Source organism: Mastigoproctus giganteus, chromosome 1 (genome assembly GCF_048544385.1).
Source record: "Mastigoproctus giganteus isolate SK-2022 chromosome 1, ASM4854438v1, whole genome shotgun sequence".
NCBI lineage: Eukaryota > Metazoa > Arthropoda > Arachnida > Uropygi > Thelyphonidae > Mastigoproctus > Mastigoproctus giganteus.
Window position 1 is genome coordinate 116,954,235 of NC_143575.1, and position 24,279 is coordinate 116,978,513.

The window sequence follows — 24,279 nt, forward strand, 5'->3', positions numbered from 1 at the left end:
ATGCCTGATGGCGATCAGTAAAGGGCTCCCTTGCCTGGTACCTTTACTCCCTTTCCCCTGGTGGGGAGGAGGAGATAGTCTTGTCTCCTCCCACCTCTGCCAACCCTGATTCTTCTCCTGGTGGGGCTTGGGCCTGCCTCACTGAAAATCCTGGGGTCGTCTTCTCTATCGTCCCCATACTTCTGTCTTTTCCCCCCAGTCTTCAGTCTCCCCCCTACTCTGCCTAATACGCCAGTGTATAACCCCACACAAACTGCAAAAACTTAACTTCGTCCAAATTAAATCGCATACACCTCAATTGGCTTTTCTAATTCCAGCGCTCACCCCTACCGAGTTTTTTTTTTTTTTTTTTTGGCCCTAGCCACTGAAATCTCAGGAAACTAGGTGGCAGGGCCTGCCAGAGTAGAATTTCATTCTGTGTACCTGGTCTGCCTCCACGAGGCAGAGTGTGGACAACGTTGGGCCTCAGTAGGGGTCCAGAGGCTAAACGGCCAGATGAACAACGATACACAACACTACACATATACAAAATCCACACACTTTTAAATCTCTGGCTTTCTCAGTGAACTGGTACACCTACAATGAAAGCAACGCGGAGATGGGAGAAATCCCTGGTGCCGTTAGACATCAATACACTTTACACTTTACACCAACAGAGAATAGATTATGGCCACACACCATAAACAATTCAACTCCAGCGTTCTCACATTCCACCAACTCATTGCACAGCATGCCAGAGCGGTGGCGGAGCAAGTCCGACTAAAAGCCGACGATGAAAACGCTGACATCCTCATAATATTGGAACCGTACACGCACCAAAAGCAAGTACGGGATATCCTATTAAATACAAAATTGTGCAGTACACAGATGAAACTCCATGGGCAACTGTGATAATCAGTAACCCCCATATCACGGTCACAAAAATCCCACAAATCTGCACACCATGGGCAGCATGTGCCCACCTTGTCACCTCCCTGGGAAATCTTTATGTGGTTGCTTTATACTGCAGGCCAGGGGCAGAAATCGACTATGCGATAACATACCTGGAGAATCTTCAAACTGCACTAAGCGGACACAAGATAATAGTGGGGGCAGACGTCAACTGCAGGTCTCCCCTCTGGCACAGTACCACGCCTGAAAGAAGAGGCTCAACGAATGGGCAACGGCTCGAGGAGCACCTGGCCAACTCCATATTTGTTGTTAAAAACCAACCCTTCTGCCTCCCGACCTTCTGCAACACCTTATGGAAAGCAGAGATTGACATAACATTAGTCACAAGAAACAGACACCCACATCACAAATTGGACGACCTCGGACCATCGTACAATAACCTACACATTAGAAAGGAACCTGACAAGAACAACTACCGACAGGCACTTGCTAAATAGATTCGCCCTCAGCAAGGCAAACTGGGACACCTTCCGAGAGAGTCTACGCACAGCAGGCCAGCAATACCTGCACACACTGAGGGAGCAGGAATGCGGGAGCGAAAACCAGGAACGACTCCAGAAGGATTTAACAAAAATAACAGAAGCAGCAGAGAAAGCCATGAAGAGAAGAATCCCCATTGCAGGGGCCACGCCCTGGTGGACTCCAGAGCTCACACGAATGAGGAAATTAGTTCAACACAGAAGAAAACAATTTCGGAGGGCTAGGAGGAATTGGCCGCAACAAGAAGTCACTGAACTCAGGAACCAATATAGAATCGCTATAAATTGTTATACTGAACAGATAAAGAAAAAGAAAAGAGAATCATGGGAGAGGTTGGTACAAGGGTCAGGAAACAGCAACCCCTGGGGGGGTGGTATACAAAATTACCACTCACAAACTCCACAGGGGGGAAGTCGTGACAGCCACCAAAACAGCACAAGGAAAGTTAACCATAACCTGGGAGGCGTTGATTGGGAACATCCTGGACAACATCCTTCAGGAGCTGCCAACAACACTAACAGATGAGCAGAAGGCTATCTGCCAAGCAAACAATTGCTATAATAATGACCAAATAGAACCCCCCTTCACCTTAGAAGAAATTCAGGATGCAGCAAGTCGCGCAAAAAAATAAGAAATGCCCTGGACGGGACTTAATTGAACCGGAGATGGCAAAAGAAGCAGCAATGGAACATATACCGGAATTACTGCTAAAACTATTCAATTGCTGCCTGGAAGCAGGTAAATTTCCACTACAGTGGAAAAAAGCAAATTTAAAACTGCTCCTAAAAAACCCAACAAAGCCACCAGAGACAGCTAGTTCCTACAGACCCATAGCCCTGCTACCAACCCTCAGTAAAATATTCGAAAGGCTGCTACATACCAGAATCACAAGGCATTATAATGAAGTAAATCCTAACATAACAAAGCAATATGGATTTACTCCTGGCAAATCCACTATCGAAGCAATACAGAACCTCCTCTCTAGAGCCACCCATTTCCAAAGGAAATACTTCCTCGTCATCGCATTCGACACCCTCTGGTGGCCCAGCGTCTTGGCGAGACTCAGAGCTGCCAACCTTCTATTGAATCTTTATTATTGCATGAAGGATTACCTGGCTGATAGAGCAGTGCAAGTTACCACACCATATAAATGCAATCGCCAATATGGCTGCCGTTGTGAACAGACGTGTGTTTCATCGCTCCGCTAATTTCAGTTTAAAATATGTGTTTTACTTCTGTCAGTGCCATGAAATGTATCCTCACTTGAAGACAAACTGGACTGGATTCCTTTGGTGAGAAAATTTTGCCTATATATTGGGAATTTGGTCAGGTTGAAGCGTTATTTATCTGTATCCTTTGTTGCCAGACCGCATGGTCACCATGTCGCTGACAACAGGGCTATAGAGAGGCTGCCGATATAACACGGCGGCCGCGTTTCCACCTGACACCTTGACTGGGGAGGTGCCCCAACTAGTGCAAACTGAGCAGTTGTTGTGCTCTATTAATCTGTGCCTTTACCGAATAATATCACCAAAGAAATATGAATTTAATGTGTCCCCCCCCCACCATAAACTCTCCATGGAGAGAGAGAGAGGCTATCTTCGCACCTGTGCTTCTACCAGAAATCTGACTGCCATGAACGTCTTCGCCGCTACTAGATATCCCGCTGGGAAAGTAGTCCCGTCCTTTTAGGAGCATTTCTATATCCGGCGTTTCCCCCCCCCCCCACCATAAACTCTCCACGGAGAGAGAGAGAGGCTATCTTCGCACCTGTGCTTCTACCAGAAACCTGAATGCCATGAACGTCTTCGCCGCTACTAGATATCACGCTGGGAAAGTAATCCCGTCCTTTTAGGAGAATTTATATATCCGGCGTTCCCCTCCCCCCGCTCAAAGTGCTGTGGGGAGACCCAAAACTTTCACAGTCCATTGTGTGCCTTCAAATACACCCACGAAGTTGTGGTCGGCATCAATCGCCATCATTTTTAACAAACCATCTAACCCCAACATTGTGAACCCGATTAACCGAACAGTCCCGGTAATCCGGAATCCACGGATATGGAGGGGAAAGATAAGCACAAACATTCCCTGACAGAGACACAAAATGATGATCCCATCATTATTGATCAACTGGAGGATATAGAGGACACCCGACCTGGGACCCCCCCAACCAAGCGGAAAACCCGCAAGCGATTGGTTCCCGAACCGGAACGCGAAACACGATCTCGGGTTGAAACAAAGGAACAGCCAGAAGCCAATGCATCGCAAAAAGAAAGAAATGATGAAAAACAACAAGAACTATGTCTGGACCATACCATACCAGAAGGCTCCGTATACGAGAAAACTCTCTTTCTGAAAACGGCCCTCGAAACCATTTTTAAGGAGAATCCCAGTAGGATATCGTCTGGCCTGAGATCACAGATTGTCACCATCTTTCACAAGATGGAGACAATCCTGCATGACACATATGTTGAAAACGAGAGAGCCATCACACGGCTACACGCCTACATCGAATGCGGGGCAAGACAAATGCCACAGCGCGCCCCGACATATACAGAAGCGCTGAGGACCCCACCGGAAACGCAACAGACAACAACGCACCAGACAATAACAACGCACCAGAAGAGGAAGACGCTACTACCAACACCAAACCTGGTGATACTTAGACCGAAACAAACAGGGAAAATTCCCACAAGCGAAGACCTCAAAGCAAAAGTAATAAATAACATGAAGGAGGATCTGAAGCTAACACGAATAAAAGGGATGAGAAAGATGAGAGACGTAGGGCTGGTAATAGAGACAGAGACGAGGCAAGAAATCCAGAGCATCATTGAAAACCCCAAGATTGAAGCCCTTGGATTAACGGCCCAGCCGCCCAAAAGGAAGGGACCAAATATAATAATTTATGACGTTAGCCCAGAAATTACAGCCACCCAGATAGCTGAAGAACTTTACCACAGAAACCTCCAACGCGAGATCCCGGACAAGCAGCCACAAGAAGTGATAACACCAAAGTTCCACATAGAGGCGAGAGGAGGCTTAAAAAACAGCTGGAGTGTGGAACTAATCCCGGAAGCGTGGCAAGTCCTAAAGGACCGGACAAGGGTCTACATAGAATGGGGAAGCTATCGTTTTCGTGAGCGGGTGGCAGTACCGAAATGCTTTAGATGCTGTAAGTTCGGCCACTCCAGCCACGTCTGTTCCCAGACAGTCCCAACATGCGGACATTGCACTGAAAAGGGACATGAATATAAGGAATGCCCACACAAAGACAAGGAAGCCACATGCGCAAATTGTAAAACAATGAAACTCGAATATACACACTCAATCAGGGATCCTAACTGCCCAATCTATATAAAAGCCAAGAGCACCTACCAAAACAGAATCGATTATGGGTACAAAAATTAAGAAATATAACACAACCATGATAAAAATAATACAAACAAATGCCCAGCGAGCAAAAGCGGTGGTTGACCAGATTCGGGTCAAGGCCGATGAAGAGAACATAGACGTTATTATATTACAGGAGCCGTATGTCCATGCAAGGCGGGTGGCGGGCTACCCATTACAATATAAAGTGATCCACACAGAAGAAGACACCCCGTGGGCGGCGGTATTGGTCAGAAACAAGAATATTACCGCAACAAGAATAACGCAACTATGCACGGCTTGGGCAGCCTGTGCCCAACTCATCACAGCACTGGGTTCCCTCTACGTGGTGGCTCTATACAGTAGACCGGGACAAGAAATAGAGATCGCCATCAACTACCTACGCTACCTACAGAACATCCTGCCAAACGAAAGAATCATAATAGGCGCGGATGTAAACTGCCGCTCCCCACTATGGTATAGCACTACAGATGATAGAAAAGGGACATCAAACGGACAGCAGCTTGAGAATTACCTGACAGGATCACAGTTAGCGGTCCTAAACCAGCCACACCAGTTACCGACATTCTGTAACACCCTCTGGGAGGCCACAATCGACATATCCTTAGCCACTAGGAACCTGGCGAACCACGTGGCCGACTGGAGGGTGGAGGAAGCCTGGACCACCTCGGATCACCGAGTTATAACTTGCACAATAACAAGAACAATGACAAGAGCAACAACAATCAACCAACGATGCCATAGATATGCAGTTGCCAAAGCGGACTGGCCGCTATTCAAAGAACTACTAACCACAGCGATCAACAGTAACCCACTAACCCTGAACCCATTGAACAGCCCAGACGACCTGCAGAAAGTTACTACGGAACTGATGACAACTATCAGTAACCAAGCAATAAGAAAAAAACACCCCCAACTGGGGGCAGTACCCTGGTGGACTCGAGAAATTGCCATGCTCCGGCGGCAAACGATAAAAGCAAGGAAGGACTTTCAGAGGGCCCGCAGATCATGGCCTGCAAACGAAGTCGAAGTCCTGAGACAACAATATAGGGAGATAAGAAACCGCTATACTGATGCCATTAAGAAGAGCAAAAGACGCTCTTGGGAGCTCTTAGTATCCACAGAAGGAAACACTAACCCCTGGGGCCTAGTCTATAAGGTAACCACCAACAAAATGCCCAGAGGGGAGGTGAATGCCACAACCAGGACCCGGCAGGGAAACCTTACCACGACCTGGGAGCAGTCGATGGACAATATACTGGACACAATCTACCAGAAACCAGCGATGCCGATACTAACAGCACAGAGAGAAATATGCGAGAGCAATGCCAGTTACACCAATCAGGCAATGGAGCCCCCCTTTACCAATGACGAGCTCAGCGTGGCAGCTAGTCGAGTAAGAAGCAAGAAATGCCCAGGTCTCGACATGATTGAGCCGGAAATCTTAAAGAAAACTGTTGAATACGCACCGTACCTATTGCTCACCTTATACAACAGATGCCTGGAAGCCGGCCACTTTCCAAAGGCATGGAAAACGGCCAACTTAAAACTAATTCCAAAAAAACCCCAAAAAAACCCAGAAAGCCCAGATGCATATCGACCCATCGCACTGCTCTCGGTGGTAAGTAAAGTATTCGAAAGACTACTTCACAGAAGAATAATTGCTCACTACGGAAAAGCTGGACTCCATGCCGCGAATCAGTATGGCTTCAAGCCAGGGACCTCGACAGTGGACGCACTGGGAAACCTACTCAGGACGGTACAAGAATGTAGAAACAAGTACCTGCTTCTCATCTCGGTTGACTTTGCTGGGGCGTTTGACTCACTTTGGTGGCCAAGCGTCCTGGCGAGGTTGAGGGAGGCACGGGTGCCAACAAACCTATTCAAGGTCATGGAAAACTATTTATCACATAGAAGAGTGGAGATCAATGTAGAATACCATAAGGTCACAAGAGAAGTACACAGAGGCTGTCCGCAGGGGTCGGTGCTGGGACCACTCCTGTGGAATATGGTGTTAGATGAGTTCTTAGTGATGGATCTGGGACCCGTCAGGACACAAGCATTCGCTGATGATCTGATATTGACCGTGGGAGCGGATTCCCGGGCCCAGTTGGAAACCCACGCAAACCAAGCACTGCAGCAACTCCAGCAATGGGCCGCAAAACACCAGCTAACAATTTCACCCACAAAGACCTCTTCAATCCTGCTTAAAGGAACCCTGCAATTGCGACGACCACCGCAAATAAAAATTAACAATGTCACCATTAAGTTTGTAAACCAACTTAAGTACCTAGGCGTGGTGCTGGACAACAACCTCTCGTTCCAGCTGCACCTAAAGTACATAAGAAAAAAAATCAGGAGCTATTCTGCACTGGTAGCCAGAGTTACTAGGAAAGATTGGGGACTCAAAAAAAGAGCCCTGACGCTATATTACAGGACAACGTTTCTCCCAGCAATTACTTACGCCTCAGCAATTTGGTTCCCAAAAACTGCACTGGCAGTGAATAGAAGAATTCTGGACATGATCCAAAGGACCATACTCTTAACTACGACGCGTGCGTGTAGTACAGTGAGTACTCCAGCACTACAGGTACTCGCTGGAGCGCTTCCTTTGGACCTGGAGGTCGTTCGCACAGGTCTGCTATACTTGCTATCCAGGGGAGTGGCGGCCACACATCTGGACTACACAACTGACCCAGCGAACAACCTAAAAACGGAAAAAACTAGATTACAGAACCACCTGCTAAAATTATGGCAGAGAAGATGGACGGAGACCACCAAGGGTGAGATAACCAGAAGATATCTACCTGACCTCCAGAAAATCTACCCAAAACAGCCGACCTGGTACTTCCCAGGGTACCATTTGACATCTCTAATAACAGGACACGGACCCTACAATGAGAAGCTGCACGGATTCGGACTCACTGAGGACCCAAACTGTACGTGCGGGGAGACAGAAAGCTGGAATCACATAGTGTACGAGTGCCCACAATATGAAGACCTCAGAGGAGTACTTATAACAAAAATAAGATACCTACCAAAAGGATTGGAATCCCATTTCATAGATACTGAGGATGAATATAGAGCATTATCCCAGTTCGCACAAGACCTCTTCATCAGGAGAAGGACATTAATCACCATCTACAATGACTGACATCAAGTACCACTATTGAGACACCAGCCAGCACAATGTAAAGGCTGCAACTAAAGATGAGGGACACAAGCACAAGGACGGAGCTTGCCCCATGAATAAAGAAACTTGAAACAATAGCTGCCAATAGCCATATGGCGATCTGAAGAGGGCACTCTAGCCTCCTTCACCTTTAAACCTACTTCCCTGGGGGGAGGGGGGACATTTTCGTCCTCCTCTCCTCTCCACCCTATATCTTCTACTCTGGTGGGACATGGGCATGTCCCACTGAAAACTGGGGCTACCTACTCTATTGGCCCCATATTTCTGTCTTTCTCCCCCCAGCCTTCTGCCTCCCCCCCTCTCTATCTATAAGCTAGCGAAAGCCCTACCCAAAAACCTAACATATCTAAATTACCTTACGCCCATAACTTGGCCTAGCAAAACTAAGCGATTCTACCCCTACGTCGACGCGTTTCTGTCTCTTTTTTTTTCTTTTTTTTTTTTTTTTTTTTTTTAAAGGTCCTAGCCGCCGAAATCTCAGGAAATTAAGTGGCAGGACCTGCCAGAGTGAAACAGACTACTGGGTTCCTGGTCTGCCTCCACGGGGCGTAAGTGGGGCAACGTTGGGCCTCAGTAGGGGCCCAGCGGCTAAATGACCAGATGAACAACGGTACAAGGCATCACACATATACAAAGTCCATACACTTTTAAATCTCTGGCTTTTCCAGTCAACTGGTTCACCCACAATGTAAACTACGCGGAGATGGGGGGAACTCCTTGTGCCGTTTGACCCTAAATACACTTACACTTACACACTTACACTTACCATATAAATGCTGGGGCATGGGCATGCCCCACTGAAAACTGGGGCTATCTACTCTATTGGCCCCATATTTCTGTCTTTTCCCCCCAATCTTCGGTCTCCCTCCCCTCTCTACCTTCATCATAGCGAAAGCCCCACACGCCAAAAACTTAATATGATAAAATTACCTTACGCCCAAAACTCGGCCTAGCAAACCAAAGCGACATTACCCCTACAACAGCACAGATTTTTTATTTATTTATTATTTTTTTTTTTTATTTTCTTTATTTATTTATTTTATTTTTATATATATTTTTTTATTTTTTATTATTATTTTTATTATATTTTATTTATTTATTGATTGTTTTTTTTTATTTATTTATTTTATTTTATTTTTTTTCTTTTATTTATTATTTTTTTTATTTTTATTTTTTTTAAGGTCCTAGCCGCCGAAATCCCAGGAAATTAAGCGGCAGGACCTGCCAGAGTGAATCTACAGCTACTGGGTTCCTGATCTGCCTCCACGGGGCGTAAGTGGGACAACGTTGGGCCTCAATAGGGGTCCAACGGCTAAATGACCAGATGAACAACGGTACAGAACACAACACATGAACAATTCCCACACACTTTTAAATCTCTGGCATTTCCCAGTGAACTGGTTCACCACAATGAAAGCAACGCGGAGATGGGGGGAAACCCCTGGTGCCGTAAGACAACAACACACACTTACACTTACCATATAAATGCCTCAGTCGCCCAGTCCGCAGGGGCTGCCCCCCCTGCCGAATTTTGTCTTAGACGAATTCCTCACCATGGATCTGGGTGGCGTGGAGCCCCAGGCCTATGCAGATGACGTGGTCTTGACCATCGAGGCTGACAGCAGATCCTCCTTAGAAATGCAAGCAAATGATGCCCTGCAAAAGCTGCTAGACTGGACGAAGCTACACTTGCTCAAACTAGCACCCGACAAGACAAAATCGGTGCTGCTAAAAGGTACGCTAGACTTAAGGAGACCACCACAAATTAAGATTGAGAACAAAACAGTTAAGCTGTGCGAACGGATTAAATACCTAGGAATAATCCTGGACAGAAAATTAAATTTCAAGCCGCACCTAGAATATATTAAACAAAAGATAAGAAGATACGCTGCACTCATCGCTAGAGTCACTCGCAGGGATTGGGGACTCAGACGTACTACTCTGTCTCTGTACTACAAAGCTCTCTTCGTCCCTGCCATCACATATGGCTCCCCTGTCTGGTACGCGAGGGCGGCACTAGAAGTGAATAAACGGATCCTCGAAACCATTCAGAGGACCATCCTCCTTATTATGTCGAGAGCAACTAGAACAACTAGCACGACTGCCCTCCAAGTCCTGGTAGGAGTTCTGCCCCTGGATCTCGAAGGTATCGGCTGTGGTCTGCTCTACCATCTTGCCAGAAACATATCGGCTACAATGTATGACCTCACCACTGACATCACTAATGACCACAACTATGAGAAGAGAAGAATCACCGACCACCTCGTCCAGATTTGGCAGAGGAGATGGAGCAACACAGAAAAAGGTGCAGTGACCAGAAGATTCCTCCCCACTGTCACCAAGCTGTACCCTAAGACGCCAGCGTGGTTTCACCCTGGTCGAAATACCACCTTCCTCCTTACAGGGCACGGCCCGTTTAAAGCTAAACTTCACCAACTTGGCATCATAAATAACTGTCCCTGTGGCAACCCAGAGTCCTGGAGACACTTAATGTTTGAGTGCGAATTGTATGATGGCCTACGACTACGCCTAATAACGGCAATCCAATATATCCCAGACAACCAAGAACCCAGATTATTAGACACTCAAGAGGACTACAAGGCACTCAGTCAATATGCCCAGGATCTATTTTCTAGAAGGAAAACAATGATAGAATTATACCAAAGGCAACCCGACTAGAAAGAATGCAGGAGGTCAAACAAATAAAAAAAATAAAAACTCAGCATACTACAGAAAGTCAAGACTTTAGGATGATTTGGTTGGCCTACTGTCGACCCAAAACTGCACTCCCTTGTGCAGTTTTTTTTTTTTTTTTTTTTTTTTTCGGGGAGGGGGTATTTGCTCTTCTCGCCATATTTTTTTTTCTCCTCTCCTCGCCTCCCCATGTCGTGGGGCATGGGCATGCCCCACTGAAAATGGGGGATCACCTTCCTATCTGACCCCCTCTTCTTCCTATTTCATCCCCCGTCTACACCCTCCCTCCCATTACTTTCTCTTGTACAGCGATTGCCCCACATGTCCAAATTTAAATCACATCAAATTTTGCCCGACCGTTTAGGCTCTCTACAAATAGTTCTTTCAGCGTAAAACCTCACGCAGCGCTTTCTAAATGCAATTTTACTTAAATCAACAGCGATAACTCCAACCTTTATTTTAGGTCCCAGTCACCGAAATCCCACAAAAGTAAGTGGCAGGACCTGCCAGAGTATAATTAGTCTCTTGGTACACCCGGCCGGCGTCCCTGCCGCTAGGTATGGTAACGCCGGGTCCCACTGGGGGACCGGCGGCCAACAGGCCGGATGAACAATGGGCACAACAAACAACATACCACATGACCGATACATTATTTTTAAACCTCTGGCATCGACAGGGTACTGTCACTCGATACATAGAACATACGCGGAGATGGGAGAAATCCCCGGAGCCGTCAGACCCTCAACATACCTATACCTATGTTCTTCCATAGGTGTGTATAGAGTTCTTCTGCTGATGCTTTTGACTGTTGCTAGTGGTTATGGATATGGTTTTAGCTTAGCGATTACCTTGAATCTTCTTCTGAGATTGTTGAAGTATATTTGCTGTTCCACTTTTCTTCAATGTGCTTTGAACTTGAAGAGGATTTTGCTGATAATGTTAAGGGATTGTGTTAACTTGAACTGAAGAACTGCACCTTCATCTTGCTTTGAAGTTGCTAAGTGATGAGTCTTTTGGTTTGGAGCTTGTTTTATGGACATCATGGGATAAGTCTCTCATTGTTCTGGTAGTGTAAATTTATCCTGCTACAACCTTAGACTGATGTAAAGCATTTTTATCTCATTGCATCTTGTTTTCAACCCCTTACATGATTGGATTTTGTTAAAAGAACTTGTTTTGTGGTCACTGGAATAAGTCTCCCAATGGGCACAACAATGGACACAAATTGCTGATCCTGATAGGGATGGACTTCGCGGGATAGATTTCTCCCACTGGAGACTGATGAAAAAGATCTTCACTGTTTGCTACCCGTTGGGATGGGACTCTTCCAGGATACCTTCTTCCACGGAACTTGTTTGAAGAGAATTCCTTCACTTCCTTCTATTTCTTTATTCTTTTACTTCTATCTTCTGCTTCCTAGTGGATCCCTCTGTCTGGTTCTCCTCTTCTCAATTCTTTCCTTTCCCTTACCATCCCAGACTGCTCCTACTATTTCCATTTTCTCACTATTCCAATCCATATTGGGACTTGGTCCTAGTATGGATCAGCAATACAATAGTTCCTGGCAGCAAGTGGCGAGGATAGAGATGCGGAACGCGGTGATCAGGTGTTGCTGCTTCCCATGTGCTGAGAGCCAGGTACCGGCCGTCAACACTGCAACAGAACATATAACAATACTTACACATCCAACACACTACATAGAAATGGCCGTTTTGGCGCAAGCTTCAACACAAGAAGTACAATAGCGGTTAATGGGGGAAACCCAGGGATCCGCCACAACAACACATGAATATCCCAGAATATGTGCGAACAAATATTTTCTCAAATGAATTGTGCTAAATACATTACGAACAGGTTAACAGGAGACAATTCAGAATTGTGTTCAGCTAAAAGTAGCAAAATACCAACCAGATTCAGTAACCCTTTCGGTAGAAATTGAGCATCAAGGGAGCCATTAAAAATTCTTTCAATATATTACTGAAAATCATATTTAAAAAGGTATTAAATATTTTTATTACTACGGGTATATAAATAAATATACTTAGAATTGAATTTAAAATTGCTTGAATGATTTTTTCTTTTATTAATTGCATTGTACATTATTTACGATATCTACCGATCGAGTGTTATTACCCATAATATTAAAAAAAAAAAAAAAAAATGAAAAGCAAGATGTGACCCGCCATAGAAAAAGGTTGCCGACTACTGAGCTAGATGCTCATCTCCTGGAAACTCGAGTTTTTTGTGAACAAAACAGGTAGAGTAACGAAACAATTCTTCAGTTTTAAAAGATGCGCACACAATGTATTTTTGGGAAAAATATATATACGCAATAATTTATAAATATATTAGTATTAATTCGTACCTTTCTAACCTTTCGCATGTAACTTTAATTCGTTTAAGATTTTACATTCGGTGTATAAGTCGACCTTAAAATTTTATACAATTTTTTAATGCTTCACAGGTCGACTTATACGGCTGAATATGCAGTAGTTATCGTTGTCCTTGTAGAATGAACTTATTCTAGAAATGCAATTCAATTTGCAGTATGGACGGTGCTTTCAAGTGATCTGTGTACTCTTTCATGCATACATGCCAAAACAGTACTTGACTTTCTCAGTAAATAATAAACGATAGGACCACTGCGACTATTCAGACAATGAAACTAAGGCGTATATATTGAAATTTTATAATATCTTAAGAGAGAAAACTGATGGGATGAAGACATCAATTTTCTATCAGTCAGTATTTCCACCAGCACGTTACGGTTATAATACTCACCTAATATCCCTAGCCTGTAATTAATCGTGACAACCACTACATTCCCAAAACTGGCGAGGACACTACCATCATATGGGTTGCCGGAGTTCCATTCGTACGATTCCCCATGGATGAAGACCATAACAGGTAAATTAACTGGCTCACGGCCCACTATTTGAAAAGAAACAAAATGAGAATGTAGTATGCTGAATTTCATTTAGGCTTATACCATTTATTTTCACAACTTTACACTGTAATAATTACTTATGATAGGCACAATATAATTACAGTGATAATAATAAATTCAGGTAAATTTAAGGCAAAAGCCTCATACAAAAAGGAGTATAAAGCATTTCGTATTAGTAACGCATAGCTTCAATCCGTCATAGCAAATAGAAAAATTAGCAATTAGAATAGTTTGCTACTTAGTGCATCGATCTCATATTGCGAAGGCTTCCCACCATGAGTTGTTTTGGTGTTGCACTACTATGAATAAAATTCCCTGCTCCAATGGAGAAATGTTTTTTGCTATTTTTAAGTGTCTGCTGCATTGCTGTCTTCCACCCTACTTACAATCAAGTCCTATTCTCTTCGAGTTTGTATCACCAGTTTGTCTGTGACAAGAGAAGTATTACAAGCAAGCTCTGAGTATGAAGAGGTAATGGACAGGGGATATGTTGGTCTTTTCCAATTGCGGAAAGGGCCTTGGCACAAGGGTATTTTGATGTGCTTGCGAAACGCTAGCAGCGTTATGGGGCTCGTTCTGACGATTGAGTAGAAAAGTCATAAATGTATGAGGAACTTATCTCCAATGTCCTTTTTTTTCCGTGCAACTCTGTTTATGAAATAAACATGTTAATTACGTTTAGTATAACTCACATAATTCAGAAATTATTCAAACCTTCAACGTGACTTGCTCCTGAGTTACTAAGATATTTCAATTTTGATTTAGAGATGTCATCATTGGATCAATAAAGTAGATAGTAAATTAAATAAAGCAGCACAATTAATAATAATAATGAAGAACAAAAGGGAAAGAAATGAAGAAAAAAGCGAAACAAAAACAAACAATAAAATTAATTAAGAATAAGAATGGCCGAATACATTTTGCAAATCCCAAGATCGGGTACACATTTGAAACCATAAGGTTATCGTCCCCCTGTGTGTCATGCAATAACTATTGAATTAATGAATTTCTAGCTAATACAGGAAGTACTAAATTAATGAGCAGAGTACAGGTAAGTGATCTGGCTAGGAATTTTCATTCTCAGTTGGATCAACATCCAAGTCTTGTTTTGTTTCAAGGATTCTTTATTATTATTCTTTTATAAATGGTGTTCTGTGTTTACAATAATTATCACAAGGGCAAGCTGAAAGAAAAATTAGCTTAATTAATTTCACTTATGTCTTTTTACGTATTTGTGTGGATATCTTCCTCCCAGTTTCCTTCTAGGTAAAGACTTTTTTATTTTATTTTATCCTAACATAGAGCACAGCTAGATCACACTCATTATGATTCTAATATTGCCAGTGTATCCTTTATGATAGTATTGGTCTCGCCATTGTTCTCGTTTATACTCCGGAACAGAAAAATACAATAAATATGAATACAATTCGTTTAATCGTATTGAGCAGTCAGTCTTCAACCACTGTCCACTCAAAGAGCGTGTGCTACTGCATTCTTGCTCCTCACCATCAACTACGTCAGACTTATCACTCGTTTGGAGAGGATGGGTTTCCTATCCCATCAAGGACTGTGAGAATTCCTTAAAGCCTCCTCAACAGGGGCTGTAATTAGCTAATCGTATATATTTTTTTCATATAACGAAAAACGTAATTCCATGGCTATTTTTTTAATATCTTTCTATACATTCAAATAATTTTCCTCCTAGTGATATTTATTCAGCCAATGGGAGAAGAGAGATACGGTTACATGGTAATACGCAACAAATACTAAAATACGTAACAGAAGCTTGTTTTATTGTAATAAACCAAGCTTCTATTTCAGCGTGGTCATGCGATATGTTTATCTATACATTCAAATAATTTTCCTCCTAGCTTTCTAGCTAATACAGGAACAATATCACAATGATCGCACGGTACAATGCTTGATTTCGATATGTATTCACAGCGCAAAGAGACAAACACAATGCCGAAAGCTTCTCTAAGTATTTTATTTTACTTCATCAAAAGAAGCGAGCACAGCGAGTAGGGGGCGAAGCCCCTAGTAAATTATTATTTCAATTCTCAAATACATAGTGTCAATCATCAGAGGGCGCGAGATGAACACAGAAATAGAGAGAATGCTCAGACGGGCCGAATCGTCTAAATGCATCTAGGTTTTACGAACAATTCAGGGTTAGACTAAAGAAAGACTGTACCCCTTTGTTATTGGAGCATGAGCATTGTACCGCCTTATATATCAAAAGATTATTATATCTATTTTTTTTAACATATTGGGTGCATGAAAGCACGTGGCTTACAGCACAAAATCAGAATAAGGATTGATTTCTTCGTTTATAAAGTGCAATTACTTTTGTTTCCCAGAAATATAATTTATTCTGATTAATCTGAGGAAAATATTTCTATCCAGACGAAAATTGATTACTCCCGTCGAAATTATAATTAAATGTTGCATAAACTTCATTAATTTCAATCGCAACGGCTATCTAAATTAGCAGAATATATCCAATCTTGGCAATGCACATAAATACAGAAGTATCACCTGTTGGTAGTTAAAACTATTTCATCAAACGTACAGTTCCACCAGTCTCTAAAGGCAACTATTTACGACCTTCAACTATTGCAAAACAACTTGCAAATGCCGACTAGATAAATGCGTGAATAAGAATTCTCTCATTACCAAGTGAACGTCTAACTTAATAAGAGCGTTAATTTGTCTACATTCTACGCGACGCCTAATTTAATTTACTCTTAATCAATTTACTGCACACGAAATAAGTGAACTAAATTCCTAAATAAGGAAGACATCAAATAAATATTGAACCTTCTCTAGATGTCTTAACTTTTGGCAATTTTTCTTTTGCGTTATATTTATTTCTTTAAATCTTTGTAGTTTTAAAATTTCTTATTTATCGTAAGTAATATTCACTTAATAAGTGAATTTTATTATTTCATTTCTTACCATTGGTATAATTTCTGAACGTCAAATACTGTACAGAAATTTCGCAAAATACGTCGAGGTATTCTAAGAAAAAATTTATTCTAATGCTGATGATTCTAAGAAATTTTTTTAAAACCTTATTTTGAAAAAGTTGTGCTGTTCGTAATGTTTTAATAACTTTGTCATTACTGTATTTTGCGGCACAGAGCACATTCCATGTATAAGAAATGTACTCCCAAACGAAACTTATTGCAGGTTACATTCCCCATAAAACATAGTACCATATTTACATTCAGTGGTCACTGAATTCTGACCACCCCAATCATAATGAACTGTGCCGCATAGCTAACAGTACAAAAAGACGAACAGATTCCTGCGCTAGAGCAGTAGTAATTTGTATCTGGTCCATGAAAATCAAAGCGATAAAGCAGCAGTTATGGGACGTAGTAAAGATATCATGGAGTTTCAAAAGGGAATGATTGTAGGAACTCGTGCGTAGGATGCTTCCATTTAGGAAACAACATATCTTGTTAGTTGCTCACGGCCCATTGTGGACAAGATGTATAAAGAATGGTGTCGAACGAATCAAACCACCTCTCGCCGACAAAACTGAAAAGGATTACTCAAGATGGATTACGTTCGTGGTCAGCGAAGGGTGCAGGGCGTTGAACGGCAGGTCATTGTGCGACAGATGATATCGCAATAGAATATGGGGAATGCAAGAACAATGTTACAAATAACGATACGCTACACATTCAGACATTATCATTACTTTCTTATAATAATGATGTTATGTTGTATAAATATTTACGGTTTTTATTTCCATGAGCTTTACCACTTTTTCCGCCACTCTTTTATTGCTATTCTGTGCTGGTTTTTTTTTTTTTTTTTTTTAAGGAGCATTAGCAACTAAGGCCATATTGCTCCGGGATATGCGGTGGTCATTCCCTGTGGTCATTCCCTGACCTTTCCGCATCCTCCGTATTTGGTGGTGACGGGCTCGAACCCTGGTCTAATCAAGAAGCGTGTGCTACGCACTGCCGCTCCTTCCCACCTGGCTACGGAGGCGCGCCTATTCTGTGCTCTATACGTTTACAATTCTTAGTTTTTCTGCCATATATATTTCTTTAGTTTCGTTCCTCTGTCATTACATCTGCCACATAATTATTGTTATTTTTTATTTCCTTGTGATCCGTGCCACCCTTATTTCGTTATGCCGCCTGTTACTCTTGTTATATAAATTTTCCCGCTTGTGACTGCTTGCTACTCTTGGCTTTTTCATATATTTATGTGCATGTGTACATAGGTATGTAAGGTGTATTGATGTCATGCGGCACCAGGGGTTCCCCCCACTTCCGCGTTGCTGTCATTGCGGGTGTACCAGTTTGCTGGGAATGCCAGAGATTTAAAAGTACATGACATTACATGTGTAATGTCATGTACCGTTGTTCATCTGGTCATTTAGCCGCTGGAGCCCAACGTTGCCCCACCTTCGCCCCGTGGGGGCAGACCAGAAACCCAGTAGACTTAGTTACTCTGGCAGGTCCTTGGGGGTTTGATATTACGTAGATGGATAGGCCGAGACTGGGCGAAGATTATTTTGAGTGTTGTTAAATTTAGTGTGTGGGGCGTTCGCGTTGTGTATAGATAGAGTAGGAGGGGACACAGAAGACTGGGGACGTTAAGATAGAAGTATAGGAGCGAGAGAGGATGTAAAGTGTAAAGTGTGTTTAGGGTCAAACGGCACCAGGGGTTTCCCCCCCATCTCCGCATAGTTTACATTGTGGTGTGATAAATACAGTTCACTGTAAAGGCCAGAGATTTAAAAGTATATGGATCTTGAGGTGCGTAATGTTGTGTACCGTTGTTCTTCTGGCCATTTAGCCGCCAGACCCCAGCTAAGGCCCGACGTTGCCCACACTTTGCCCCGTGGAGGCAGACCAGGTAGACTAGTATTACAGTTATTTACTCTGGCAGGCACTGCCACCTAGTTTCCTGAGATTTCAGTGGCAAGGACCTTCAAAAAAAAAAAAAAAAAAAAAAACATTTGCGTGGATTGATCGCTAGATTGAAAGACCGAAATGTGAGCGAAATTAATTTGGAGCTATTAAATTTTGACCTGTGGGATATACGCTGGCGAGCTGATAGAGAGGGAGAGGAGACTGAAGACTGGGGGGAGAAAGACAGAAGAAATGGGGTCAATAGAGGAGGCGACCCCATTATAAGTCAGTGGGGCATGCCCATGCCCCACCAGGAGGAAATCTGGGTTGGCGAGTAGGGGGGAGGCAGGAGGGGGATGTGCCCCCAGTTGGTCAGTGAGGAATGCCCATGCCTCACCAGAGAGGAAAGGGGGGGGGGGTTGGCGGGGAAGACAAGGTGTCTCCTCCCCGCCGTGGTAGGGTTGGAAAGGAATCGAGTCAGGTGCTCAATTCTGATCCCCAACGAGGCTTAATGGCAGCGAAGCTGCATGGTTCAGGTCCGTGTGGCCCTTTTGCAGATTCAGGGTTCAGTCAGTCAGTCATAGACCTCAGTATATACTATTCTTTATATTACTAACTGGGTTGCTGTGATGTGTAATTGTATTCCTACTGCACATTTTCGCTAGCTATACTCTGTAATACTTGCAAAATAATAAGAGAAGTTTACCTCAATGTAGTACGTAGAACACTATATAATTCATTTTTTAAATTCCAACGTAGAACGTATTGAGCGTTACAGCTCTTTTCATACTATCTAACTCTATAATACAAAGAAATCATTTATTTTTAATTGATATTTATTTTAATTTCAATTAAAATATTAGTTATATTAATTTTAATACTGATATACTAGTAGCATTCAATTAATGTAACTTAGTGGCAAATAATGCACGGAAGCAGCCTTATACAACAGTAATAAAAGAAAAAAAAAAACAGCCTTATATTTCATCGATGGAATTTTGTTCCACCCGTTTGAATCCATTGCAAGTGATTGCTTACAATCAGTTCAAATCATGAAACAGTTTAATGAGGCCTACTCGCAGGTTTGTAGTTTCAAAGCGCTGCAATTTTTAGATCTGAAAGATCTGATTTCGGAATTTCATCTGAATGATCTTTCAGATGTGTGTCAGCGGTATCAGGCGCCCCCCCCCCCCACAAAACGGCAACTTTTTGCGACCACCGTGAATATATTTTTTTTATGGAAATGGTGACTATACTTTTAAGTTAATGGACATGCTGAAGACAATATATGCGAACAAACCTAAAAACGTAAATAAAACAAAAAGCATTTTATTAGATTATAATAAAAACTTTAATGAGAAATTTGATTTAATGTCTTAATAATACACAAGGACAAGATAAGGCGATGGCGAACATATTGCATCCTACGTGCCAAAAATAAGCTGAAACAAAAAACAACAATTTCGCTTTCCGTAGGAAAAAAAAAGAAAAGAAAACTGACTAAAATTAGTAAATGGTCTTATTTAGAGTGTTATTATTATAAAAATGTAACAATATATGGAAGTTTCTAATGAGAACTTGGTTGCTTATAGTATGCACACAATCGAACTTATGGTTTTCACTACCGGATGTGGCTGACAGATCGTAATAACAATTGTCTTCAACGAAAAAAAAAAGGCACTTTTTTTTTTTATATTATAAACTATTTTGGCTTTTACATTTTCAATAGTATCATTGGGTTACACCTCCAGTGTTATGGGTTTACCAATCAACGTTTTCACAAAAATCTACATGGTTTTACTTCACCATTGCTAAAATACTCAAACGCAGTTGTTATCGCTTAGAGTTCCAATAATAAAGTGGGTGGCCGCATGCCCGTATATTTTCCTATGCGTGCCTCATCGTGGTATGTGTACCATTAGTTCACCATCTCTAAACTAGACAAATTTCGATTTAAAATTATTGATTTATGCAAATGATTTCATGAGTGGCCATAAACATATGATCATAATCTGGTAAAAATTTATGGAAGTACCCTGAGACGTGTGATCACCATAGACTGAAATGCAAAATAACATTAGCTCAGCATGCTGAGAATGACTTAATTCGCGCTGATGGCATCAATTCCATAATGATTTCTGAGAAAAGGACCAGTACCTGGAAACTTTAACAGAATCCTCGGCTGGACTGAGATCTGACTGGCTATTCCATACAGTCTCTCTCTCTCTCTCGATATTCGTACACTATGAGAGCTCTGCAAGTGCAGTACCATCAGAGCAGTACTATGAGAGCTCTGCAAGTGCAGTACCATCACACGGTTAATCATACAGATGAAAGTACTGAAGTACTTTCATCTGTATGATTAAAACTGTATTTCGACTTAATAGTGAAGAGCACCCTGGCCCAATGCACCTGGGTCCAGTCGACGTTCTGTCAGCACGAATTTATACAGACTACTTTACGTATCCTGTCCAACGTGCATAGGAAACTCTCTGGTGAAACCTCATATAGGAAAGATCTAGTTCCTTTCAGTAGATGAGACATATCATCTATGGTATGCCTGAACACAAGTTCTCCTATAAATTGAGCAATGTCTAATACATATTGTTCTGGTGGTGAAGTTTCTATGTCATATAGCAGTTTGAGAGACTTAATGGCGATCTTGAGTGACTAAGCCATAAAACAGTTTGGGCGTTTTCAAACTGGTTTCGCAGTTTGCTTGCAACACTGTCAGTCCTATTATGCTACATACGCGGAATACTGATTCCGAAAACAGGTTTGTATATTGGTTGTTTCTATCTTGTAAACTAGCTTTTCTTATATTTAGAAATAAATTCGCGTTGTTTGTTTTTTTGTATTGTTTGTTTGTTTCTTAGCTTCTGAACCCCAGTGTATTTTCTTAGTTTCTGTATATACTTCATTTGTATAAGTTTCTCATTCAGACCCTCTTAGCTAAGAAGGGCGCTACGATAAAGCATTGGTTCGAATACCACTCTGATTAAGGAGAGATTTTATTTAGCCCATTTCAGGCGATCTCTTTCTCTCTGAAACTCGAGTATTTCATCCAGAGAAATACTAAAAGCTGATCATAGAATATACTCAATTTACAGACATGACATACCGACACCTCACTCTCACGGTTAGCACAGCTGTTACGAACACCACCCTTCCTCGCTGTGAGCAAAACGCCAGTGTTCGACTTTCAGTCTGGATGGTAAAAACTTTTATCAGCTCTTTTCCAGTGGGCAGAATTAGTCAGTGTAAGAAGAAAGATTTGCACTGTTTTACCTCCTGGAAACTGACTTTTGTACAGCAAACAGGCGAACCCATCAAAGAATGCACACTAGTAGTCTCAATATACTGACTTCGTCAATTCTGATAGTTCAGGGAGTCAACAGCCTTGGCACAATATGTATTAAAAATATCAAGCGATCCTTATTCGGAAAATGTGCTTATAATTTCGAACTTAGAAATATATATAAAATTACGATAACATTACCTTTCACAAAAGATTACACATTAAAACATCTCTACGAGTTAGTATCTTATTAAAACTTAAGAATTTAAGCGGTAAATAAATCTTCCTCATTTTCTGGGAATTGTGCTTACGCGTCGCTTAATCTTGTCAGCAACCTGCATTTCTCTGTATCCAATTAGAGGTATGTCTTCGGGCTGTATTGCTCTCTAATTCGCTTTATCAATAGTTTATTCAATTTAGAAGAAGTCTTATTGGATTAACTCCTTGTATATTTCCACCTCTTGCTCAACTTTTGTTTCGCCATGCTAATACCAACGAAAGTACTTCAAATTCATCTGTTCTATGTTTTCAATCAGAGTGGGACGCGGATAGTGGATGAGATGTTAAGAATATAGATGCAGTTATTTAATTAGGGTATTTTATTTTTAATCTAAATTTGATAAAGCAATGGCTTACTGTAAACGCGGGAGAGAAAACTTAGCATTACTCTGAATTTATAAGCAGCTGATTTGCACAAGCATGCAATATAGTAAATCATACTATAATAAAATCCTACATATCGTCGCTACTTTTCTGTATAGAATAGATTTTCAATTAAGTTTTAACCCTTCGAACTTGTCATACAAACAGAAATCTATGCAGAAATTACTTGAGAAAGGATGAACAGTGTTAGCATCCAAGATAACGTTTCGTAAGACAGGAAAATGATCATCATACATTTCTTATGTGTTTGATTGGGTGAGGAATTTAACATTGATAATCAGGAAAGACTGCGCCATTAATTACATGTAGAAAGGTTTTTATAACCAAGTTAAAATGTAGAGATAAAATAATTTGAAAAATGATCCATACAGTGCAAATTAATATCAGCATTATTGCCAGCATTCAAGAAATGAGCAGAGCTTTTTTTTTTTCGTGATAAACATAAGTTTTCATCAATGTTAATCACGATTACACTTATAATTGATTGAACACGTGTACCTGATTTCGTATATCAAGTAAACAACTCTTTTAGAGAATGAAATTTTAATACTAGCACCAATGCACGGAATTGTGGATAAACCATTTGAAACTGAAAGGTTTGCGCTCGCGCACTGACGGCAATTTCGGCATAATCTCCCCACAGCATTGGTCTGCAAGTTAACCCTGCATGTACAAACACCTTTCGTGGCAATATAATGGCCATAGGTCTTCCTCCCATTTAGGAATGGGTATCCGATTTCGGAAGCTGGCCCGGTTGGTCTCCAGATGAAGTGTAAAATTCCCCTTTCCTTAGGAAACGAGTTTTCACTTCATACAACGAATTACCGAATGAACGCTATTTATAGACGACATACAGAAATGTCAAGGTTTTCGTTGCCTCAGCGTTAATCTGAAAGAACCCGGCCCTTGAACAACCGGTTGTTCAAAAGCGAGTGTTCCAGTCTACTATCGCATCGGAAATACTATCCGCTAACTATAATTCATCTGAAGCATTTTATTATGTTAATGGATAGCATTTTATCTGAAAATAGTAAGCATAGTGCTTACTGCTGTCTCAGATCAAATACAGCTATTGAACGTGGCAGTATATTAACGGAACATAGCATATCCGTCTCCCAGTTTTCTTTATGTTATCAAGTAGCTTCTTGAGTACGCTATAGTTTGTTACAAACTGAATACGTTAATGAATTTTAATGAGACTTATCATTATGTCTAATTTAATCTAAACAATAACTGAGGAAAACTGAAAATGTTTAATGCTTGGAAAGCTACGTAATTTAGAATTTCTTAACTTCTAACAGTTAAGTTTGCTAACAGTTATTGTTTTGACGAGGGCTTAACAGTGGAGATGGGCAACCAAGGCCAAAATGTCTTTTATGATTCATTTAATAGTAGGTTCTTCAAAATGTTCTTTGTCTCCGAGACCATATTCTAATATTCAAGGAACCTGTAAGCTAGAAATCGTTCGCAAGGTGTGGGATTTCACAACTAAATAGCGGATCCTAACAGGTTCCGTACTTAAAATGCTAACAAACGTTTTCAGTGTGCTGCAGTTCAAAAAAGATAGAAAACTGCTTTAATGATTTTCTGAAACTCAATCACTATTAAATACCAAAAGTAACTAGAAATGTCTTAAGTCAAATAAAAGAAGATTCTAGTATGGTGTTTAAAGGACATTAAATAAATAAATTTTCTGTTTATACTCCGGCACGACAACCAAGTTAGTAGAGTTTACAATAAATCGTCAATAAAAATGTTGTTGTTGTTTGGTTTTTAGGAGCATTAG

The 24,279-nt window shown here is 41.5% G+C and overlaps 1 protein-coding gene across 4 annotated transcripts in view; it reads right to left on the bottom strand.

The window, feature by feature from the left end:
* LOC150091107 (neuroligin-4, X-linked-like) overlaps nt 1–24,279 on the bottom strand; it is a 600,809-nt gene that overhangs the window by 219,366 nt on the left and 357,164 nt on the right. For all 4 annotated transcript variants that reach the window (XR_016546982.1, XM_090374344.1, XM_090374327.1 and 1 more), the window contains exon 2: nt 13,490–13,639. Coding sequence is in view for 3 of the 4 variants with exons in the window: in XM_090374344.1 (XP_090230470.1) it covers nt 13,490–13,639 (150 nt within the window). In the remaining variant the exon portion in view is untranslated. The remainder of the gene's footprint in view (nt 1–13,489; nt 13,640–24,279) is intronic.